Consider the following 22,314-nt stretch of genomic DNA (forward strand, 5'->3'; position numbering starts at 1 on the left):
CGCGCCTCAGCAGCGCCGGGCCACGCCCCGGGGGCGGGGCGGAGCGGACCGCACCATCCTGCCAGGGGTGCCACGCAGCGTTTACCCCCCCCGCGCCCCGTTCGCGCCGCCCGGGCGGACCGTGACGCCACGCGCCCTCGCCACCAATCGGCGTGCGGTGGCCGCGCTCAAATCCTCGCAGGGCGGCAGCAGGCTGGGTGGCGGCGCCCGTAGGCCCTGAGGGGAGAGATCGACTCACTGGCCGCTGTCGTGAGGGGCCGCGGCTGGGCCCAGCCGAGAGATGATCGTGACGCCCAGCCGAGAGATGATCGTGACGCCCAGCCGAGAGATGATCGTGACGCCCAGCCGAGAGATGATCGTGACGCCCAGCCGAGAGATGATCGTGACGCCCAGCCGAGAGATGATCGTGACGCCCAGCCGAGAGATGATCGTGACGCCCAGCCGAGAGATGATCGTGACGCCCAGCCGGTGCCCCGGCCGCCGCCTGGGAGAGCGGCCGTTCAGCTCGGTGCCCCTTAACAGCGTCCCCGCGGGCACGCTGACCCCACTGAAGGAGCTCCTGAGGCGTCAGGGCGCCCTCAGGGTCGGCGCGGAGCCGGCGCACCGCGGGGAGGAGAGGCCGGAGGCTTTTAGCGGTCTCCAGTCCAAGCTCGTGGCGGGCGGCGCCAGCGGCATCCTGGCCAGCACCGGGACCCAGCGCTGGCTGAAGCGCCGGGCCTGCGAGTCGCCCGGCCGCGAGTCCCCAGCCAAAATCTTCCAGCAGATGAAGGCCAGGGCCCAGCGGCAGCAGCGAGACTGCGGCAGCGACTTCATTCTGACTCCTATCGCGCACCCCGCGGCCGCTCCGCCAAGGTTTCTGAAGCCTGTGACGGCAGAGGGTTGGCAGGGACCTGCCGAGGTGGCTGGGAGCTGTATCTGGCCGGAAAAAGGTTTGTTTCTCCGCGAAAAAATATTAATCCTCATTTTTAGGTCTCACATTTAACCTTTGGCTTGGTGTGGCTTCCTCTGTGCTGGGCTTCTGACTCTTCCAGGGTCTGGAAAAAGCAGCCAGTGTGCATTCATAGGTGTAAAAAAATATTGGTACAAGCTGTCTGCTGTTTTTAGTGGGGGGGTTACTGAGTTGTCCAGATGGACATGGGTGACAAGTGGTGTCCCTCAGGGGTCCATACTGGGACCAGAGCCGTTCAATATCTTCATCAATGAATGATATGGACAGTGGGCTTAAGAGCACCCTCTGCAAGTTTGCAGATGACTCCAAGGTGAGTGGTGTGGTTGATATGCCTGAGGGACAGGATGCCATCCAGACTGAGTGACCTGGACAGGCTCGAGAAGTGAGCCTGTATGAACCTCATGATGTTCAACGAGGCCAAGTGCAAGGTCCTGTACTTGAGTCAGGGTAACCCGTGGTATCCATACAGGCTGGGGGATGAAGGGATGGGGGGCAGCCCTGAGGAGAAGGACTTGGGGGTGTTGGTGGATGAGAAGCTCAGCAAGAGCCAGCAATGTGCGCTGGCAGCCCAGAAACCCCCCGCAGCCTGGGCTGCATCCCCAGCAGCGTGGGCAGCAGGGTAAGGGGGGGCGGATTCTGCCCCTCTGCTCCGCTCTGGGGAGACCCCCCTGCAGTGCTGCCTCCAGCGCTGGGGCACCAACAGCAGAAGGACACAGAGCTGTTGGAGCAGGGCCAGAGGAGGCCCCGGAGATGCTGGGAGGGCTGGAGCCCCTCTGCTGTGAGGACAGGCTGAGAGAGCTGGGGGGGTTCAGCCTGGAGAAGAGAAGGCTCCGGGGAGACCTTCCGGCCCCTTCCAGTCCCTAAAGGGGCTCCAGGAAAGCTGGGGAGGGACTCTGGATCAGGGAGTGGAACAATAGGGTGAGGGGGAACAGCCATGTTGCCCAGAGAGGTGGCAGATGCCTGGAAACATTCAAAGCCAGGTTGGATGGAGCTTTGAGCAACCTGGTCTAGTGGAAGATGTGCCTGCTTATTGCAGTGGGGTTGGAATTAGATGACCTTTAAAGGTCCCTTCCAAGCCAAACTATTCTACAATTATGTATTTTTTTTATGAAAACTGAAAGCTCCTTTTCTTTCCTTTTTAACAACAGATTTATGAAAGGTATATATTTGCCATTGCATCATCACATCACAAATTGATAATGACTTTTGATTGAATATCAAAAGGAGTTAGTATTGGTGCTGCTTGTTAGACCTTACTGCTGTGAAACCCACCCAATTTGTAGGCACCTCCAAACTCCTGTTGCTCCCTGTGGGTTGGGTTATGTCCAGACACACATACACACACCTGAGGGTGTTTCTCACACAGACCTGAGGCAATGTAACCTCAGCTGCCCCCCTGATGAAAAGGGAAAGGTTGTGTTGCCCATCCATCTTGGGAAAGAAAAGAAAACATAGTGTTTTATAGTAGGGTTTAGTATCTTAGGAAGTATGTTCTTTGCTTCTTCTGCCTCTCACATGAAAATGGTTTTCTTCCCCATATTCAAAGGTTTTTTTGTATTATTAATTTCCAGAAGTAGTTTGCATTCAGATTCCTAAGAAACAAACCGTGAAAGCACAAACCATACACCCTCTTGTACTGGAATCCCCTCAGAAGTTCTTCTTGCGTGTAAAGCAGAAACTGCAGCAGCAACAGCAAAAAGGTACTTGGTATTGCTCTTTAAAAACACTTCAGAAAAACTTCCTTGACTTCAGGGTTTCTGTTCTTGCTTATAATCTCTCGTGTGCTTTGGCAAAGTATCATTCTTCTTTCTTTGTAGTCTGCATGCAGCGGAAAATGGAGGAAGAAACCTGCAAATCTGCTTTTTCAAACCTGGAGAGGGCATTGGACTTGGTTTAACTCTGCTTTAGGGCTGTGGGCTTCTGACCTGGAAGCTTGACATCATTAGTCTGAGTGCATTATCTCCTCTGATGACAACAGCCATCTGCCTTTGGGCTCCTCATGGGTTAAGAGTTCTTTAGAGACCAGGTGTAACACTTTGCCCTTGGAATGTGAAACTTAGTGGAAAAACCCAAACATCTTATTTGCTGCCTTTCTGCACCCACACCCCCTTAGCTTTTAATACATAAGGAGAAAAGGTTCAGTTCTGTGAGAAATTCTCTTGTATTTGGTTTTTTCCACATTGCTACTTGATAGCAACCTTGTATATGCTTCTACTCTGTAATTCAGTTTTGAAAATGCAGATGAAGAAAATGATGCATGCCAAAGTCTTAGTAGTGTTTGCCTTCAAAACTGAGCTTCATTTACCTGAAAATTCAAACCCCAATGCTTGTAGCACCAGTGTGGCTACAAGTCCAGATTTTGAAGTCTGGAAAGATGGAAATATTTGAGATGTTGGGTTTTGGGAAAACAGATTATTTTTTTTGTTCTGCAGGGAGGATTCATTAAAGAAAAGATAGGAAGAATGGTAAACATATACTATTAGTAGATATGGTGTACGTTAGCTTGGTTTGGGGGGAAAGTGGGATATCTCTAAGTCTTTAACAGCGGGGGTATTGATCTGGTGGTGAGGAAAAGCTAGTCTGAACAAATTCAGAGAGTGGCTTGCTGTTAACATTAACAATTGAAATAGGTGGTGCTTTCACAATTGTAACGCCAATCAGTACAACCTCTGCTTATTAGAAATGGAGCTAACTTTATGAATGTATTTGTATTAGTTCTCAAATATCACTAATTTCTTTGTGTGTGTTGTTGTTTTTTGTAATGGGCAGGTCCAACACCTTCACACCCAATCAAGCAGAACATTCCTCCTTTCAAAGCTACAGAAAAGCCATTAGTCAAATCTGCTTTTGCTGAGCCACTCAGGAATGATCCTGCAGGGTGTGTGGCAACTGATGATGATGACCAGGATGATTTCCTTGTGGAATCAATGGATGCTGATGATGAAATGTCTCAAAATACTGACTCTCTGATTTTATGCCCTGCCCCTTTTAAAAATTGGGATCAGTTAGAAGAAAGGTGGAGAAATGGAGAAGTAAAAGGTACTGAACTTCATCAAGATGGAAGAGAATTGCAGCCAAGCAACAAGCAAGCTGCTCATGGAGAAGAGGAGATACTGGGAGAAGAGGAGATACTGGGAGAAGAGGAGATACTGGGAACTAATTCTCAAACGCCCTTGCAGTGCTTATGTAGTATTATGCTCTCTCCTCCCAAAGTCCACATTCCAAGGAAGCAAAAGCCAAAAGAAGGCTATAAGGTCCCTTTGGATAAACCTCGTACAGATCCAGTTGCTGACAAAGCAGACGAAGAGGTGGGAGAACTTACTTAATACTTTAGGGCAACTGATATATTCCTGTGGGCTGCTTGTCACTCTTAGTTGCAATTTTTTTCTTGTCAAAAGTAATGAGGACTCACAAGAGAATAAACTATTATTTTATTACATTGTATTTGTAAGCGCTTCCCTTTCAAAAGGATTTCTTTTTTCCCTGTACTCCAAGATGGCAACGTTCAGGGGTTGGTTTGTTGTTTCTGTTGTGTTTTTGGTGTTTTTTTTTGTAGAAAAGAAGGCCTTTTGGTTTAGTATTCACAAGCCACAGTATGGGCTGAAGGAGCCTCCTATGTCATCTCTTTAATATGTTAGTTGCTGTGTGTTGGTATGATGGACCTGAAACAAATCACTGGCCACTCCAGCTCTTGGCTGCCTCTGCAAAGCCAAGAAGGAGAGATCTTTCCTAGCTGTTGGCCAGGTCTGGTTCTACAGTTACCTGAGCCTGTACAGCTGATGGGGAGGTGAAAGCCTTGGCTCTCCTACAGAATATCCAAGCTCCTGTTGAATGAAGTGGGACAAGAATCTTTCCCTAGGAGACTAGCCTGCAGATCTTATTTTCAATTTAATACATGCTTGGCAGTATTTACAACATCCTGAATAAATCTGGAGGAAAGCAGCGTATTTTGAAGTGTGCCGTGTTTAGCCTAGGAAATGGGTGGCAGCTTACCTTCCTGAGGGTTGTTTCTGTTGCTCCCTGGAGAAATCTGTGGGACAACAGTCCTCTCCAAGTTAAGTGAGTTAATTGTTTTGTTCTCCCTCACCATTGTCAAGCATGTTTGATATGTTTTCCTGTATTTAAAAAAAGTTACCTTTATGCTTTGATTTAAATAAGGAATAGATATCCATTAATATTTAAGACTTGTAGGTCAGTAGAAGCAGCTGAAAGATGTGATGGGATGCTACCGATCTGAGCATCAGGCGGTGGCTGGCTGTACGGGTCGGGTGCCTTCACTCGGTCAGGGTTAGATCATTGGTAAGATCTTTAGTGAAATCAAGGCTGCTGGTCAAAAGGTGAACATCATTAAAGAAATGATCTGGAGTTTATCAACTGGAGTTGTGGGGAGAAATAGTGATAGTTTCAGATGTTAAAAAATCATTGCAGAGCAGCTTTTTTTCTAAAACAAAGTCATATATTTCACACACAGTTTTCCAAACTGCAACTGAAATGCAACTGGCTTGCTGGCTTTGTAATGCAAAACGGAGGTACCGCAGCTGTATACGTGTCATAGTTTGCAATATCAGGTTTCAGTTTCTGTCTAAACTTTCATTTCAATTGAAATTCAATTTCATTTCAATACTGTCTAAATTATAGCGATAACATAGCTTATAAATACAATTTTATTTTTTCATGGATAACTTTTTACTGAACAGTAACAGAGGACAAACGACAAAGTGCAAGAAGTATGGCATAGTGTTGGTATTTTTTTGTGAGGAGCTTTTTGGATCTGCTAGAGGTCTTGGCCAATGACATCATCTTCTGAGGGTCAACATTCATTACTCAAAAGTTTCTGTAATTTAAATTCCTATCTTCACTTGTGCATTAGATTCCAGCTTTATTGTGCTTCAGCAATTATATATATATATATATATATAATGGTTGTTTTCAGTTTTTCTGGTCTGGAGGATGGTGCCTATATATCAGGTTATACAGGAGTTTATTTCTATTTTGCTAATGCCTTAGTGATGTTGCGTAGCTTAGTCTAATTTAAAAATGACCTTTTTTTTTTGTAACAGATAAACATCTGCCTAACCAGTTGGAGAATTAAAGTGATGGATGGTAACACTGCAATATTTGTTGAAGGAAAACGGAAGTAAGAAGTTGTTAGTAACTACCTAACACAGTTACTTACCTACTGAAAGCTCGGAACCTCCCTGACAGCAGCAGCACTGTGAAGGGAAGTAATTCAGCAGGCTTACTGAGAGATGGTGGAGACCACTCTGGAGTAATCCTGCAGAAAATAGACATTTGACCTGTATAATGGTACTGCTGTAACTTGCATAGTGGTATCACTGCAATAATGAGCTGGATGGAGTCCTTTAGTCCATTTTGCTTCTGCAGCCTAATGTTCTGTGAGCTAACATTTGCAGTAGGTGACATGTTCATTTTGTCCCATCCAAGTATCAGACAAGGCCAGAACTGTTTCTCTTTCAAACTAAGAAAAGAAAAACCTAGCATGATTTGCCAGTGTCTGTCTCTCTCATAAAATATGGAACACTGCCGGTCTCATATGGAATATCAATATTCTAGTTTTAAATGCCTTCTTTTATGAAAACAATGTTTTATTTCTGTTATTCATGTTATCTGTCTCTTCTTAGAGATATGAAAAATCTGCTTTGGCATAGTAATGCGATTGTGGAACGCATAGCACACAACCGAGTTAGAACATCATCTGGTAGTATCTACTTGCTGCAGGGAAATATAGATTCAGCTTCAATGAGAAAAGAGGGTAAGAAGATGATTCTTAATGTGACATTACAGACCAAGAAGGGCTTTAGATTTATGACTGAATATACTGCTGAAGCGAATGTTTTGCCTTATCCTGCTAATTGGGCTCAGTGTTGAGCAGGTTCATAAACTTCGTGGAAAAGAACATGAGCTGGAAAGCAGCAGGTGCAGTCTGATATTGCTAAGCTGCATCAGGATGGTAAGAACAGGGAAAGTTTATGCTCCTTGTTCCCAGGAAATTAGTGCTGTCTCCACATACTGATGTCTATAATTAATGACCCCTCTGACTTTTCTGTGAAGTACGCTGTTCTTTTAAACTGGGGAAGCCTGTCTCTCTCTAGTGTTTAAAGATGTAGTGAGCTTCGGAGGTCCTTACAAAACCATGATTGTACTGGATATTATTTCTGCCCTTTCTGATTCTAAGTATTTCTCAGCTAACGTTAAGGCTACCTTTGTTTCAAACAGGATTTCCCTACCGTTTCATCAAGAGATTTACATATGGGTTTTCCAAAAAGTGGAAGGAATATGTTGAGGAGTTTCTGGAGGAAAGAAGGTAATTTCTTCGGAGATTCTGTTTCATTGCCATGTTCTCTTGAGATTTTGCTTTTTAAGAATACTATACCAGAGGAGTATAAAAGCTTGTAGATGTGTGCACGAAGACTATGTTCCAAGCTGGTCACCGCTTTGGAAGGATACCCTTTTACCTTTCTTCATTACACTGCTTTGGTTTTGTTCCACTTCTTTGCATAGTCTGAAACACAAGCAAAGGGTGTCACTGATGTTGTTTACATAAGTTAATGTGTTGTTAAAGGACAACTTTTTCATAAGTTTATTACTTCTGTTCTTAAACTCCAAACCATTAGGAAAGAACGAAAACAAAATACTGATGAGGATGTAAATGAAAAGAGTGACCCAGTGGTGGGTACAAATGTGTTGAAAAATGTAGAAGACTCAGCAAGAAAGGCAAAGAAGCCTGAAACCAGAAACACCACCTATGAAGTATTACCGAAGAATGATGAAAACAGCTGTGAGTATTTAATAATCCTTTTCTTTGAAAAAAAAGTTGGGATTTTTGAGAGCTGTTTTCCCTAGCAAAAGATATCTAATATCTATCTGGTTTGTATCTTGTTAATTAGGCTGTATGGAAGAGGGAACAAACTAATTGGGTGAAGTTCTTTGCTTAGACTGCAAGGATCAAGAGCATTGACTTGTTCCGGTATTTCTGGTTTGCTGATCCCACCAGCTACAAGAAGTGCTCGGGGGCTGTCCTGAGGGCTAACCCTGGGAAAGGAGCAGGGGTCTGGCTTGATCTGTAGCAGTTGAAGGCAGTGACTCCAGAGCTGGCTATTCTGACAGCAAGCTTGACTTAACTTTAATCCAGCTGCTCTTTTGCTTAATGTACTCTCTTCTTAGTCCTTCTGGGATGCCCATGGGATTTAACACCTCCATCAAGGCTCCATCCTTGGGACTTCTCTCCTGTAATGCCCACCAGTGTTAGCTGGGTTAGTTTTAACTCGTGTCAAGTCCTTGAGCAGGTTTATTTTATGGCATCTTAACATTTTTGCCACAGTTGAGGCATAGAGTGTGATAACAACTGGGGATGGATGGAAAGGATCATGGAAAAATTTATTACATTGGCTTTGTTTCCAAAGGAAACGGTTGTGAAGCTATAACCTACTGACCCAACTGTTTTTTCTTGTAATGCAATCCCAGCTTTGTTAGGAATGCCAATAGCTTTTGCTTTTACCTTTTGACTTTTTAATATCTTGTCATAGGTTCCAACAGGGCTTTGGCCAAATGGCATTGTACTATTTGTTAATACTGTAATCAGATTTTCTTGCTAACACAATAAAAGCTGTTGGTTTTTTTCTCTTTCATTAGTTAGGATTTGTCCAGTGTGGCAACTTCTGTTTATCATTCTACTTCCCTATATGAGTTTTACAGTATTTATAACCTTCTAAACAAAGTAAAAAATAAAAAGCTCACAACAGTAAATTTTCTAATTTGTGAAGATTACTTCAATCATGTTAAGGTATGCTTATTCCTAACCTGAACACATTTAAAAGAACAAGATAACGTTGTGGTAAGTTTTAGATTTTCCATGTAATCAGTGCAAATGAGCTGGTTTTAAGCACAATATTGCCCCTATGCTTGTGAAATCTGCAAAGCTGAATTTTCAGTACAATATTTGGGACAAAACTGTTTTGTGGTTTTTTTGCTTGTAGATGTAACCCCAAAGCGCAATTCCATATTGAATGACTCAAACAGAGTTTACACGCGTAGCGGCCGTCTTGTCAAACCACCATTAAGTTTCTGGTGCGGGCAACGTGAGGTTGTTGATCAGAAACTAAATGTTACTATAGAAGAAGGTGGAATAGACTATCTGAGCATGGTAAGATTCTTATGCATATTGCTACTTAAATGTATCTTACATACAGTGAATAAAGTCGGCGAGGTAGCTAACAGAAAGACTCTGGCTCCTAGTACCTGAGGAGGCAGGAAATCTTGAAGACACAATAAAAATATTTTAAAACAAACTTTAAAAAAGTCTTAATCTCTGTATTATCAGATAACTGTTATTGTCTGTAAAATGGGGATAATGGGGAATTACTTATGGAAAAATAAGTGGTTTTTTGAAAGATAAACAGATCAAATAGGAAGTTGCACAAAGGTACTGGTTTGGGTACAGAGGCTACCCAAGTGAAACGCTTTCTGTAGCATTGTAATGCTGAGTCCATGCCACAGTGTGTGATCGCACAAGGGAGGCCAGTGCTGCCGATGAGCTCTTGTCTCCATCACTGCTCTTCTCCCTTCTCCCCTTCCTCTGTGGCGCTTCACATTCAGCAGGAGCCAGTATTTCCTCATTTCTTGTATCCTGATTTGTCCAGGCCACCCCAGCTCTGAGTGAGGTGTGCTGTTCTGATTTATTATGATGCCTTAAGCAACTCTGATAATACTCTGATAAGGAGTGAAGGAAAACAGCATTCTTTGTAGTTGTGAACTTTTTTTTAACCTCTCTGAGATTCGTCAGTCTTATGGCATGGGGGATGTACTAATGTTAGTCATCAGCTGCAGCAGTGGAGATGTACCTACAGTTTACTGCCAGCTCAAGCAGTTCTAGGTGTTAAGGTTTGAACTTGTGTTTTAGAATATTTAAATTTAAAGGGAGCTTGGCTAAGTTGCTTTGGTTGCATGTATCTGTATAAACACCTGTGTTCATCAAATAGCATTTAGTAGATGCTGGTCAATGTAGGTGACTTCTAAATCTACCCATTCTGTAAACATTTGGCTTTTTCAGAGCTGGCGTCGGTAGGCTTGATATGTAATCTCTTGCAGAAGTTTAGATTAAATTGTTTTATTTTGAAGATGTTTAGTAGTGAAAAATTCCAAAGACGGGCCAGTTCCACTTCTAAGAAGAAGAAAAGAAAGAAAGTAATGAAGACAACAGAAAAAACAGCAAAAATCCAAAGTAAAGGTAAAAAAATCTTTTTTCTTTTTTTTGAAGTTACTGACTAGAACCAGTAGAACTATGAGCTGGGTTTTGGAGCAGTACGGTGATGTCCTGATAATGTAAAGAAATTATTTCAGTCTCTTAATGGTCGATTGCTGCTTCTGTAAAGAATTGTCAGAATAGCTAGTTTTACAGCTCCAAATATAAACTATGTTTGTAAATCACTTCTTTATTTACAGAATGGGAATGTGCAGATTTCTTTCCAGAAATGGAAATGAAAGGATTATGGTTTTTTTTGAAGTTTCTGCTCCTATACTTTGGGTATCTCAACATGGCTATTACATGTGACTTGGGAAAGCCTGAAGAGAAGCAGAGTTCACCACTCCAGTGAACTGGTGGTCTGGCTTTACTTTTTAAGCTGGATGAATTCAAATAAATGAAATGTCTAGGTAGGCAAAAAAAGTGTATTAACAGAGTATTAAAAGTTTATTTTTAATAAAATTTGGGACACAATAGAACCCTGAAAACAACATAGAATAAAACGTAGAAGTTTCTTTTTTAAAGCTACTGTAATGCTTCCTGTAGAAAAGCTATTTGCAGCATGAGTAAAGTTTTTGGAGTGTTGGTGTTGGCTCAATCTCAGTCATGGCATTTCAGCAATGCTTTCTGTTTACTGTTTTATTCTCTATCTGCTCAATACTTCCATGTTCCCTTTTTGTAACCTTGATAATCTTACTTCTTTTAGTCATTTGGAGGTAGTCTGTCATGGGAGTGAACTGGGCAGGAACAAGGATGCTCTGCTGCTGGCCGCGCTCCCTTGGAGCGGAGGGACGCTTGCTCACAATGAATTCAGTCCGTACAACTGGTTTTGTGCTGTGTTGTCTTTGTAAGAGTTGTGTGTAAATGGATTTTCTCTGCTTCTTGACCGCTATGCAGAGGAGCGGCCTGCCTGCTGGGACATGCTGTCATGTCTGTATCATGCAGCCTCTTGTTCCTGACAAATTTAATCCCAAATACATAGGAGTGTGAGGGCAGAAGGCCTTTACTTGATCCTTCTGAGATACACGTGTGGGAGAGGAGGTGTAGCCATCTTGGGAAGCTTCACTAGGTGCTGGTTTTACTCAGATCACGTTTGGTTAAGTTATGGGCATCCCTTAAGATCAAAATGAGTTTATAGTTGTCTGTTGGGTAAGTCTTTGGAAATGGGTTGCAGACAGCCTGTGCTACATGTCTTTTAAACGGGGAAGGGGCAGGCAGTGCAGAGTGTCATGAAACATTTCCTGGCATCACCAGTTTCTCTCGTAAGTGACGTTTTGCTGTGCTTCTCAGGGAAGCGGTGTTTAACTTATTTTTGTATCCCAAGATGACCATTCAACAGAATATCTCCTTGTCCTGAAGAGTCAGTGTGGGGAGAGGGTTCTGCAGAAGGTGGGGAGCTGCAGCTGGCAGTGTGCTGCTTGTCTCTTCCTGCAGGCTCCAGCCTCCGTAACAGAAATGAGTTCACAGATCTTAACAAGCATGGGATGCATAGCACCCCGCAGCAGGCTAGTCTTTGCTTGTCAGAGAATGCAGTAATGACTGACATTATAATGTGTGATATTACACTGACATCCTCTCTTTCAGGGAAAAACCATGAAAAAGGAGTAAGTTCCAAGAAAGGAACCAAGTCTGCTGGAAGCAAGAAAGCCAGGCGCTTCGTTTCAGATAATGATGAAAGTCATCATGTGGTCGATAGCACAAAAACTAAACCACAGCTTTACGTTAGGTTGACTCCCTTAAATACTGATGTACTAAACAAAACCAACTATAACAGCGGAATGACAGAGGAAAAAAGAGGAAGAGAATATGGAGAATTCGTTATGTATCAGCAGGCTTACAAGTACTCTTTAAGGTCAGCCAAACAACTTCAAGACAAGCATTTAGCAGAAGAAACGTCAGGCAAAGATAAGGAAGAGGAATCCAGTGAAGACACCCCACTGTCTATCAAAAGGAAAAGTAAACCTTTCTCTGAAAAAGCGACTCAAAACTCTGAATCTTCCTTTAACTGTAAAAGGTCACAGGATGACGCAAACAAGGTATTGCGTGAACCAAGGACAGTAAAACACTCCACTACCTCCCATAATGTGCCGTTGAGGCAAAGTCTGCCCAGATCCAGTGACGGTTCTGAATTACTTGAGGGAAAAAAGGCTAGTAATTCCCATCCGCCTTATCAGGGAAGGATAACAAGGAGCAGAACCAACCCTCCAAGGTATTTGCTTGAATCTGACACTGAGTCTGAAACCAATGAAGAGGAATTTCAAGTAAAAGAAAAGAATAAAAAAGTATCTGATAAAAACATAAATAGTAAAGGTTCTAATTCTAATAATAAACATTCTAATAATGCCAAGTCTTCAGCAGCAAAAGCAAGAAAACCTGAGAGGGAAAAGGTGCAGAAATCTCTAGAAATTTTTCCACGGACAACTGATGACTGGTCGGAAAAGGAATTACAGGAGCTCCACAGGCAAGTGGTTGCCCTTGTCTTCCCAGGGGAAAGATTCCCTCAGCCATCGGGAGGCATGATATACTGGAGGATTTGGGTAGTCTGGATTTTTCAGATTCTGTCTCTTTCCTGTTATTTAAAGCTTTCCTTTAGGTTTTAATTCTGTGTTACAAAGTAAATTTTGTTAACAAATTAAAAAATAGTGAAATAAAGGAGACAGCTGAGTATTTTCTAAAGTAACTGTAGATGCATGAGCCTGCAGCAGCCCCTGCCGCTGTCATCAGTGGAAAGTGGGAGAAACACAAATATTAAGCAAAATTTTGTGAATTTATGTGTTTTCAAAAACACATACTTAATCTTATTAGAAATTATAAACATTCGTAAAAGTAACACTGAAAAACATGGGTGGGTAAATTACATGGTAAAACTATTCATATTTATGGTTTAGACAGCAAGGCAGAGGGTAGCATATTCTCTCCCCGATGGAATGAAGTGTTAAACCTGAGGTGTTTAGGTATTTAAGTTTTGTAAAGGGGAGATTAACTGCAAGAATGTTTAAATAATGCATTGTCCAGTTACTTAAACTACTGGGCAGTATTTAATATGTACATTAAGTAATAAAATGACCATGGCTGGTTTTGTTTCTTTTAGACTAGAAACCTGAAAAGGCACGAGCTCATGTCTTGGGGGGTAGAAGTGACCTGCTGCAAATAAAAAAAAAAAATTTATCTTGTAATGGAGCTGTTAGCTAAAAATTGTTCAAACAAATTTGCATGTTTTAAAGCATCTGGACAAGACACCAGAGACAAGATTGTCTGCGTCCAAGGCACAGTGTCCTTTCTCAGGAGGCAGCTGGTCTCTGCAGTATTGCGTAGGCTCTTTGGCATGACGAGAGTTGTGGCGTTGCTCTCTTGGCAGGGCTGTCGCTTCCTTCCCAAAGCACAAGAGCAGCTTCTGGGTGGAGGTCGCCATGGCGGTGGGCTCTCGCTCTGCTGAAGAATGCCATCAGAAGTATGTCGAAGAACAACAGTCAAAAAGTTCCAAAACATGTGTCAAGAAGAGCACCACTTCACTAAAAGCGGAACAGAAAGGTACTGACATCTTGGTTCTGGGTATTTGGTGTCTTTAAATAATTTTGAATTCAATATTTACTATGTAATGAGAGGTACAGAGATAAATACGTATCAGAGTCCAACAGTGAAGAAGGCCGTCTTCTGTAGCATGAAGGTTTGTTGCAGAGCTTGGAGGGTGTCATAAATGATTGAAACTACAAGAAGAGAAAGGATATTTTTAGTCTTCTAGTTTTTTGGCCTGATGAGAAGACTTAAACTGGCCTTGCCACCTAAGGGAAAATAGCTATTTATATCTTAAGAGGCTGTTGGAGGCCTAGTAGATAACAAGCTCCGCGTAGAGCTGTCTATTCAAAAGGGATAACAGGGTGCTTGGATGTGCTCAGGGCAGTGTGGAATGAGAACAGCAAAGTTACATCCTCTGGTGTCTGGTACTGATGTGCCTGTTGGTGTTTTCTGTCCAGTTCTGAATAAGTAATTCATCTTTACAGAAAGGAATTTATGTTTATAGCGAGTATGCCCTGAAGTGAAAGGCACAGGATGCTCAATCCAGTTATTTAACACAGGGAAGGTTACAATGACTTGGCAAGTGCTTAGGTGAGGAAAGCCAAAGATGGCTCTGCTGATGTCTCTTGGCGGCTAAAGCTGTGCGTCAGTCCCCACTTACTGAAAGCATTAAAATCACTTTTTCTGTCCAAATGAGGAGATTCAGCTTACAGTTACTGGACTTCACACGGGAATGCTTGGCTCCAGTTCTGTAGCCTCCGTAATGCAGAGCAGGTGATCTTGGGGGCTGCCCTGCCCTGAAAGTCAGGCAACGCTGATTTTTGTGCAGACTTGGAAAAGCAGCAGGCTGAGAGTTCAGGCACAGAACAGCACACTTCATTTTTACTTGAATGTTTCTTTGAAATGTTTGTTGCAGTTACAGAATTGGTGTGAGAATCTGCTGGGTATCAGTTTTGTAAGGAATTTTATTCAGCTTTGATAGTGGTGGCATTATTCTCAAGCATTTTCAAGCGTAGCTAGGAACCATCTTATTTTGCCTGTTATCATGGTATCAAAATTCCCTGCACTTCTGTGATTACGCAAGCTCTTTCTAATGTTACTGTTCATTTCTCCCCTGATGATATCCTACAGAGAATTTTTTCCTGTTTCACCCTGACATTATCAGGCTGCAGACTCCTCTATCAAGAAGAGACAGCTGTTCTGGTTACTGAGCATTCGTAAAGGGTCAGTCTGCCACAGTGTTTTCAGATGCTTTGCTTTGAGGAAAACCATGTTTGGGACCTCTCGGATTCACCTGGGCCTTTCAGTGCTAAGACACTCTAAAATGACTGTAGCAAAGCAAAGGACTAAATCCACTCCTGTGTGGTACTTGGCAAGGATCTTCCTTGGCAGTTAGGAGCTGTTCGTTGGCCTTCTCTCAGAAGGCGAGTGCATCCTGTTAACGATGAATCTTAGCACAGATACAAAAATACTTGGTTCTTCTGACAATCTGTGAGCTGTGGATTCATTTTCTTCTTCACTTGACTGACTGCATAAGCAGCTATTTTAGTTTTTGTCTGAAGGTGAGGATATTGGGAAGGTGTTCTTCTAAACTTGCCCCAAAAGTCACTTGTAAGGGAAAGCAGAGGATAGGAATGCACACACCAGTGGAAGTGGCAAAGCCCTTTCTTTCCTTTAAGTAGGTTTAATGGCTCATCGTTTAGGTGTGGTAATTGGGTTAAGGTTAGCATGTACAGTTGTATCCTTTGCAAAAGTCTCAGATGAGCATTCCATAAATATCGTGTCAAGGATGCTAAATGAGTCTCTGTGCAGCACAGCCTTTGTTTGAGCACTTTATGCCTCTTGACATGGGTGATATATCTTAGTGTCTTTTGTCTACGAAATGCAGATGCAGGGATAACTACGTTAAAATCGTAATAAAATAGCTGATGTGTGTACGACACTTGCAATGGCTATGTAAGGCTCTACAGTAAGCTTCCGATCAAGGTGTAGTAGTGCAATTTGTTTTCAAAGCCTAAATTGCATAAGAAGTCAAAGAATCACAAAGAAGCTATAAGACATTTCTGCAAAAGAGAGACTGGACTCTGTATTGCTAGCATTGATTGCAGTCAGCAAATTTTAAAACCATGCTACATAATATTAATTGTTCTAAGACATCAGTTTTGATTCATGCAGATAAGAAAGCGCCAGTTGCGATAACTGCCAAAGTGGGAACCTTAAAAAGAAAGCAGCAGATGAGAGATTTCCTGGACCATTTGCCGAAGGACAACCACGACGACATTTTCACTGCAACCCCCTTTCAGAACAGAAGAGTAAAGGTAAATCTGGGCAAACAGTGTATATCTGCACACGCTTTTCTGCTTAGTATGTCAAGGGTGTGTTACAAGTCTGCTGGTTCAGTTCCATCAATAAAACCTTGTGGAAGTAGGGGAAGATGCTTATTTTCCTTGATTTGGACTGCTGGCAGTGAGCATGCATGGAATGTGGCTTCTGCAGATGAGGATTGCCACTGAACAGATGTGTAAAACCCGTCTCTGGTGGCGTGTCCCTTCCGCCTCTGCAGGCAGAACTTGTGATGCTGTGAAGCATTGGTTGTGCAGTGATATTGCTGTCCTGGGGCTGCCCCTTGGATCCTTGTGCTGTGGAACTGCTTATTTTCTGAAGTCTCTCCTCTCAGCACATCTCACATTTAAACCCGCTTCTCTCTGGATGCTGTTCAGGGGTGGGTGTCTCTGGGAGTTGTGGTGTTCTCTCACCCTGGCCCTTGCCCGTCCTTTACTTGCTCTCCAATTGGGCTGAGGAGCTGCCCCCTTCCCCTGTTTGGGTTGGTTTCAGCTAGAGGAGTGCCCTCCCCAGGCAGCCACAGACAGGCAGCAGATGCAGCAGTGGAGCGGAGAGCATTACACTTCCCTGATAGACTATTTAGTTAGTTAAGACTCTTTTTGTATTTAAAGAGAAAGCCACTCATTTATCAAGAGAATAATTTATTTTTTCCCTGTAGACAATTTTTGAAGTATATTTCACGATGCATCTTTCTTTTTGCTGTTTTCTGACCAAACTAGCGCTGCCTGTTAAAACCAGCACCTCAGTTCCAGCAGGGACTCCAAAGGGCATCTAGATGTCTCTTGATATGTTTGTTCTTCTGTGAGTTTTCTTTGTGGCAACAGTGTGTTTCTTACTTTGGCAGTGTCCAGAGTGGGGTAAGGCCATGGGTTGCTGTTGAAGCAGCAGTAACTTCATTGCTTTCTATAAACTGCAGTGTATTATGGAGAAATCGCCATGACTAGTGTGAATGGGTGACCTGTTAAAGAATCGGCGTCCATGGCCAAGACACCCTGTTTTTGCAGAGGGATGCTCCAGCAGACTCTTCCTTTAGTAGAATACAGTTTCAGCCAGTGATTCAATATGATTCTCTCTTTCTTTTTTCTTTTTTTTTCTAAATTCATTTTGCCTAGCTTGTGCTGTGCAAAAGCAACTAACCTCCTTCTGTTGTGTATGGTGAGAGGTATACCTCCGGAGATAAATCCTGTGTATTTCAGAGTCGTGAGCTGATTTGCCTTCCATGATTGAGTCCAGCCCTCCCTTGAACCTGTGCAGACTCTTCACATCTGCAACTTCTTGTGCTGAGTTCCAGAGCTGAATTGTTTGCTCTGTGAAGCAGCGTAATCTTTTATTTGATCTGAACTTACATCTGCTGACTTTGTTCTTCTCTCCTCATGGGGAAGAGACGGGGAACAACTGTCTGGTCCCTGTTCACCCCTGATACTAGTTATAGCTCACCCACCCCAGGACCCGCTGTGCTTTTGATCATCTGTGTTTGTTCTCTCTGAACCTTTCCAGTTCTCCTCTCCCTTCAAGATGGAAGGACTAGTCCACTGAGTAATCCCGAAATCCTCCTCCTAAGTCGTAATCATAGAATCATAGAATTGCTGAGGTTGGAAGGGACCTTTAAGATCATCGAGTCCAACCTTTAACCTACCCTGACAAAAGCCACTTCTAAACCATGTCCCTCAGTGCCCCATCTACCCCTTTTTTTAAACACCTCCAGGGATGGTGAATCCACCACCTCCCTGGGCAGCCTATTCCAATGTTTAATAACCCTTTCAGTGAAAAAACGTTTCCTAATATCCAATCTAAACCTCCCCTGACGTAACTTGAACCCGTTTCCTCTCGTCCTGTCGCTTGTCACCAGGGAGAAGAGGTCAGCCCCCATCTCTCTACAGCCCCCTTTCAGGTAGTTGTAGAGGGTGATAAGGTCTCCCCTCAGCCTCCTCTTTTCCAGGCTAAACAACCCCAGCTCCCTCAGTCGTTCTTCATAAGGTTTGTAATGGTCAGCTTTGAGCTTGCAATTTTAATCAGAAATGATTTTTTGAATCATTTGGCTGTAGTAGCAGCCAAAGAAGGCCAGCGGAATGTTCGGCACCAAGGGGGGGAGTATTAAGAGCAAGATGGAGGCATCATTTGTCTGCTGTGTTGAGCCCTCGCACACCCGCAGCCTGCATACTGTGCACATTGCTGGCTTCCGTGTCTCATGAGGGACACAGTGGAGTCAAGGAGTCAAAAACACAGCTGAAGTGAGGAGGGGAATGGAGCGACTGCCTGTTGAGGAGTGAATAGTCTGGGACTCCTCCCTTTGGGGAGGAGGGGGGGACATGATCAAGGTTCAGAGTTGTGAAGAGGCTGTGTCCTGTCACCACTCTGAGACAGACCTGTGAGAAGCCTTTTCATCAGACTTGTTAAAAAGGACAGGTCATTGATTGCTCTGATGTGGCTTTGTAGTTGCCAATGTTCCGGGGAAGCCTAGATGATGATGACGACTTTGCACTTACGGACAACCCCATCACGCCTTCCTCTGCTGTCTTCCCTATGGCAAAAACCCCTCAGTGTGAGCATATCAGCCCTGGTATGCTGGTGCCCATCAACAGGTAGGAGCTCCTGCTGCTGTCCCTCTACTAACCTTTGCCTCTCTCTTTTTCCCCAAGATTGTGTTTTGTCTTCTGAGAAAGATCACTGATGGAACTGGGACAACCAGTTCACCTCCAGACTCAGAGCATGCATCCCGCAGTGCTTGAGCGATGTGTTTAGAGAAAGCTCTTTCCATCAACAGCATGTGTGGTTTGAGCTACTCGACTAAGCGTGGGCAACAAAAACAATGGCAATAGCAGGTCCTTTTACTCTTGGAGGGGGCTGTGATTTGGGCTTCAGCCTCAGCAGAGGTTTCTCGGCTCATTTTGAGCCTTAAACCTGTTAATGAAATTGCTTCAGGCTTTACTTGAAACAAACTGGAATCACCTTGAAGCTTGCCGAGTAACTGGCATTTTATCTAAAGGACAAGAAACAAACATCTTCATCACCTTCCCAGATGCTTTGTCTGATATTTGCATTAGGAGATCTAGCATGTGATCTACTTAACCACTTCTGTGGTGTTATACTCCCAGAGCTGCTGGTATATTTAATTGACCAACTGTTTTTAATGAACATGCTGATTTTCTTTCTGAATGAGAGCTGTATGTATGATGCCTTTAACCATATCCAGCGGATTCTGTAGGCGGCACAGTAGCGATGCTAACGTGCTCGATCACACCTGCAGGAATGATTATGACAGGCACGTGTTCCGGATGCAGAAGAATGCACAGGGCAGCAGAGGCACCTGGGACAAGGTCAAGAAGAAGTCGGTAATGCTGGTTTCCTTCAATGTTGCCTAGTTCCACCTTAATGATGCAGAGCTTTGCAAAGCAGCAGCAAAAGAATCCCAGGATCACAGACCAGTTTTGTATATTCAAGACACAAAACAGGAGCGCTCCCCTTCTTCCTCTTAGACTTCTATGTTTTTTTTATCTATTTCTCTTGGAGAAAGGTTCTGTTTGTTAGAAAAGAGCTATTTATCATCAGGATTGAACACGCTGCTTTTTTTTTTTAGGATTTGTAACTGCTTTTCAATTCTGTGATCTCTAGGTGCATTAAGTTCCTGCTATATTCTTCAGTTCAGTGGGAAAGGAAACAATGCTTCTCACCTTCTGTCAGATTGTCCCTGAATTTATGTATTTATTTCTTCAGTATCCTAGATTCTGTAATTCTTCAGGCTTTTCCATGAAAAGCTGAGATCCCAGAGGCAGAAAAATGGCTTGTGCCTCCAGTTCAGTGAAAGCATGTGTGGTAGTTGGACAGTTTGAATTTATATAAGGATGTAGCGTAGTGATAGGGCAACTTAACTCCAGAGTGGGAGGGAGGCTATGCCATTCCCCCAGCTGTTCTGAGGCTCCTGCGCTGGTGCTGTAGCAGCTGTCTGAGCAGAGCCTTCTTCTCCTCTTCATCAGGCTGGAGGTGTGCTTGCTACACCAGCTTCACGCAGAACTGACTTCACTTCCAGTAACAGTAAGTATTCTTTGTTTCTCCTTCTTCATTTCAGGCTCCTTCACTTATTTTCATGTTGCCACTGGCTTGTTGGGGGGCCACAGTCTGGGCATTTAATAATTTTTCCACAGTTGTTTCTCATAAGAGCCTTTGTTTTTTGGACCTTCTGTAACTGCTTGTCCAGCTCAGGCATGTGCTAATAATCCCCCTGTTTTCTTATTGCAGAAGTGAAGCAGAAGTCTGTTGTAGGGAAGCTCTTTGTGGATGAGGCAGCAGATTCATCAGATGAAGAACAGGACCATTCCTATTTTTCTGTCTAATGAACTCTGTGGATTTTATTAATTCAACACTTACATGTCTCTTGTGTGAAGCACAGGGCTTTGGCTACCCCCGTGAGGGTCCTATGGTGTTAAGAGTTTGGTTTGGAAAGTTTGACCTGCCGTGTTTTTTATGTGTTTTAACACTGTTCTCTTGCTGTCTCTGCAGCAATGTTTGTCATTTTCCATGTGTACAAAGTGACACTTTCTTGCCCAGGCTCCTCTTCCCATGGCCCTGTTTCTCCTGGGGGAGGGAGAAATATACTCGGATACCAATTATGGGCAAGTTTTGGTTCGTTTTAAGATAAGATACTTTATCTTGTTGGTTGTACAATAAACTTACACTTTAGTTACAGAGTGTACCATTATAATTGCTTTTCAATTTCCTCTACTGAGAGTTTGAATTTTTACATTTCCTTAATGTAATTAAAAAGGACAAGCTTATTTGATGATAAATCAGATTCTTTGGGGAGGAGAAGCAGGCTTGACGAGCAATCCATCAGCCTTGTTTCAGCTACCTGGGCCTGTATGTTTTCATCCTCTCTCTTGTTTTTAGATAGACATGGATGGTGACCCCAGCCTGGTGCTGGTCTGTGCCGTGTCAGCAAGGTTATTTATCTCTGCTCCTGTCCCTTGCTCCTGTACAGGCCCCTTCATGAAGGCCCTCCAGAAAGGGCTGGGAAGGAATAAAAATACAAAGTTCTTTTTCTGAGGAGCCACGGGGCGGCAGCAGCGAGCTGCGGGCTGGAGGGAGGCGGCGGCCGGAGGGAAGGGGGAAGCGATGGCCGCAGCGCTGGAGATAGATAGGGAGATGGCAGCTGTGAGGCCACCTAAGGGCAAGGGAACGCACTGGCTGCCCTGGGCCCCTCCATCTCTACTTCAAACCTAGCGAGCCCTTCAGCGTTTGGGCAAGAAGCATAAGGAACACCGGCAGTTCACTTTTTTCCTAGGAAACAAGGGTACCAATCTTGCAGTAACTGCAGCTAGACACCTTCCCCTCTGTCACCACCTTTCTGCTTAAGCCAGAAAGCTGTACTTTGTCAAAACACTTCTGCCATTATTCTAATTTCTAAAGGCATGTTGGAATGACCATACCCAGCCTTCACTGTAGGTATTCACCCCAACAGCCGTGGAGGCATGGGTCTGTGTGGCACAGCAGGCAAGTGTGGGATCCTGCTGGAGGCAGAGGCGGTGGGGAGTGCTCAGCAGAGAGCCAGAAGTGGGCTGTAGCATACCAAAAGCCCTGATGTTTCTGCAAGATTTATTTACATATTTTACAGTGAATTAAAACTCAGTAAAGTGCAGTTAAAAGAAAAGAGCCTGGGAGTGCAGAAACCAAGCTTCGCTCCCCTCAGCTCTTGGCAGCTGCGTTGCTTCTCCCCTTCACACAGAGGTCCTGGGGCAGCAGCTGTGCGTCAAACCCATAGCGGAGGTAGCGGTAGATCTCCTCTGCCTTCTGCTGGCTGACCTGGGCGCCCACAGCAATGTCCAGCGGGGAGCTGTAAGAGACCACAGCAGGAGGGCACCTCACCTACAGCCTTTTGGAGTCCAGTAGACAATATTGGGACAAAAGGGGAAAGCACCAGTGGGCAAGAAACATCCCATGTGAAGAGAGGAACAGAAATGCTATGAGCTGCTGGCAGTCACCTCTCTGTGAGGCTGTGAGCACGCCAGCCTAAGCAAGCTTAAGAGCACTGCAGAGAAAAGGGAATGGCATGAAAGGGGAGAGGAAAAGGTACAGCAGCAGGGGGGATGGTGGAAGCAGGGCCCATGTCATGGCCCTGGTCCGCTCAGCTGGAAGAGCCTGAGAACAGCATAAAGAGCAGGGCAGGACTGGGGCGGAGACAGGAAAGCTCCTGGGGAGCTCCGACAGTAACAGAAAGGTGCAGAAAGGAGGTTGCAGATGAGACAGAGGA

At 44.0% G+C, this 22,314-nt stretch overlaps 2 protein-coding genes across 7 annotated transcripts in view; one reads left to right on the top strand and one right to left on the bottom strand.

The window, feature by feature from the left end:
- The first annotated feature begins 149 nt into the window (after window positions 1-149).
- On the top strand, window positions 150-20,788 carry MIS18BP1 (MIS18 binding protein 1). 4 transcript variants are annotated; one of them, XM_074583608.1, is made up of 16 exons: window positions 150-929; window positions 2,521-2,649; window positions 3,719-4,257; window positions 6,010-6,086; window positions 6,592-6,722; window positions 7,187-7,274; window positions 7,585-7,748; window positions 8,947-9,113; window positions 10,088-10,196; window positions 11,796-12,672; window positions 13,570-13,742; window positions 15,903-16,045; window positions 18,507-18,652; window positions 19,264-19,402; window positions 20,045-20,102; window positions 20,307-20,788. In XM_074583608.1, the coding sequence occupies exons 1-16, from the start codon at window positions 281-283 to the stop codon at window positions 20,399-20,401; spliced, it is 3,684 nt and encodes a 1,227-aa protein (XP_074439709.1). In that variant the 5' UTR covers window positions 150-280; the 3' UTR covers window positions 20,402-20,788. The 4 variants fall into 4 exon arrangements, with proteins under 4 accessions (XP_074439709.1, XP_074439710.1, XP_074439711.1 ...); XM_074583609.1 differs by having other exon boundaries at window positions 19,318-19,402; XM_074583610.1 differs by lacking the exons at window positions 18,507-18,652; window positions 19,264-19,402.
- FANCM (FA complementation group M) overlaps window positions 20,700-22,314 on the bottom strand; it is a 72,288-nt gene continuing 70,673 nt past the window's right edge. For 2 of the 3 annotated variants that reach the window (XM_074583605.1, XM_074583604.1), the window contains one exon: window positions 20,700-21,897. In XM_074583605.1, coding sequence (XP_074439706.1) covers window positions 21,750-21,897 — 148 coding nt within the window. In that variant the 3' untranslated portion in view covers window positions 20,700-21,749. The remainder of the gene's footprint in view (window positions 21,898-22,314) is intronic. The other variant, XR_012586599.1, reaches the window with a different exon arrangement.

The sequence above is a fragment of the Larus michahellis genome, chromosome 4 (assembly GCF_964199755.1).
Source record: "Larus michahellis chromosome 4, bLarMic1.1, whole genome shotgun sequence".
In the NCBI taxonomy this organism is placed as follows: Eukaryota; Metazoa; Chordata; class Aves; order Charadriiformes; family Laridae; genus Larus; species Larus michahellis.